We start from the raw sequence: 1,524 nt of genomic DNA on the forward strand, positions 1-1,524 counted from the left end.
GGTAGGCGGAGGCGGAGGCGGAGGTGGAGCGATCGAGTGAACGGGAGAGGAAGCGCAAGGTGCATCGTGAACCATCTCACGCGCCATTTACTCTCGATTCTCGCGTCGAAATCAACCGAGATTCATCGTCGAGATCCTTCTCCAACTCTATAATCGTAACAGTGTAACAAGCGCGGCAATCGCGCATAAAACTTTTCCAAGGAGAGAGAGAAGAAGATCGATAGATCTGAAAGGACAAGAGGAATCGATCGATGGGAATATGTTCGTAAGGGACGGAAAGAAACGTTGGAAGAAGGGAACGGAACTGTGTGAGAGAAGCTAAAGGTTCGGATGCGGTGAAAAAAGTGTGATTACTCTTCTTCGACGTGTGAAAACGAGTTCCTGACTCACGCGACGCCGTCACCGTCGGCAAGATTCTGTCTCCCAGGTACCGGGCGAGTCCTGGGGTGGCGACAGAGGCACCTGCAGGTGCCCGTAGCCCGAAGGAACCACCGACGTGTACAGTGATGACGGTCCATCATCATCAGAATCACCACGTGGCGGCACGTAGCGGCGTCACAGTGGCCAATAACGGTCTGAACCTGAGCAGGATGTCCGGCCTGGAGGCCCATCGATTGGAGAACATCGTGGAGAGGAACGGAGTCAGCGTGGAACGTCTGTCGAATGGGCTCGACGCCAGGAACAACAATCACAACGGTAACAACGGATTAGAACGTGGCGACGCCTCTACAACGATGCCGCAAAGATCTAGGTTCATGATCACCGATATCCTCGGTGGTGCGTCGAGTAAGATGCATCAAGCTGCCGGCCTACAAACACAAGAACCACCCGGGAGTCCACCGTCAACGCCAAGGGATCTCAGTGTCAGGCATCAATCGAGAACATCCTTGAGCATTAGCAACCTCGACGAGGATAGCGACGCGAGTCATCACGATGGTGCTTCCGTTACTTCTAATGGTAAGCGGTCAATTATGTCTACCTTATCTCGGTCTCGTCGGTTCTAGTAAATATTTCCGCGAACCAACGACGATTAAGTCGTTATTATAACATACACACCGCACACCAGGGAAATAGGCGTGTGGTTTAGTCGAACGAGATTTCAGATTCGTCGCGTTATACGGGCTTTAATCGTCGTTCGTCGACGTTGGCTAATTGGTCGAGTTTGGGTAGGAGGGATGCGTGGAAGGTTAGGGGGGGGGGGGAGAGAGAGAGGAGGCGCGAAATTAATTTCGCCACTCGGTTTGTTCACCTGGTCGGCTCGCGTGGACTTTCACGAAGGTGTCAAGGACATTTATGGGGCGGACTCGGTCCCGACCGGATGTTCCACACGGTGAGAGATAGTGTCGGCCCGTCGGTGGTTGCTCGCCGAGCACAAGACTTGTGTGCTTCGTTGGAATCAGATATTTCCCGGGAGATAAAAGGCCTTCTTCCACCTTAGAAAGAGAGAGACCTTTCTTAATCTTTCGGGCCTGCCTTCTGTGCCCCGACATCGTTTAGGGGTTTTAATGGTCTCAAATTGGGCCT

The 1,524-nt window shown here is 52.8% G+C and overlaps 1 protein-coding gene across 1 annotated transcript in view; it reads left to right on the plus strand.

Moving 5' to 3' along the window:
- Window positions 1–506: 506 nt before the first annotated feature.
- LOC108571821 (homeobox protein B-H2-like) overlaps window positions 507–1,524 on the plus strand; it is a 22,378-nt gene continuing 21,360 nt past the window's right edge. Inside the window, exon 1 of the mRNA XM_017933962.1 lies at window positions 507–957. Within this exon, the coding sequence (XP_017789451.1) occupies window positions 507–957 (451 nt within the window). The remainder of the gene's footprint in view (window positions 958–1,524) is intronic.

Source organism: Habropoda laboriosa, unplaced genomic scaffold (assembly GCF_001263275.1).
Source record: "Habropoda laboriosa isolate 0110345459 unplaced genomic scaffold, ASM126327v1 scaffold99, whole genome shotgun sequence".
Taxonomy (NCBI): Eukaryota; Metazoa; Arthropoda; class Insecta; order Hymenoptera; family Apidae; genus Habropoda; species Habropoda laboriosa.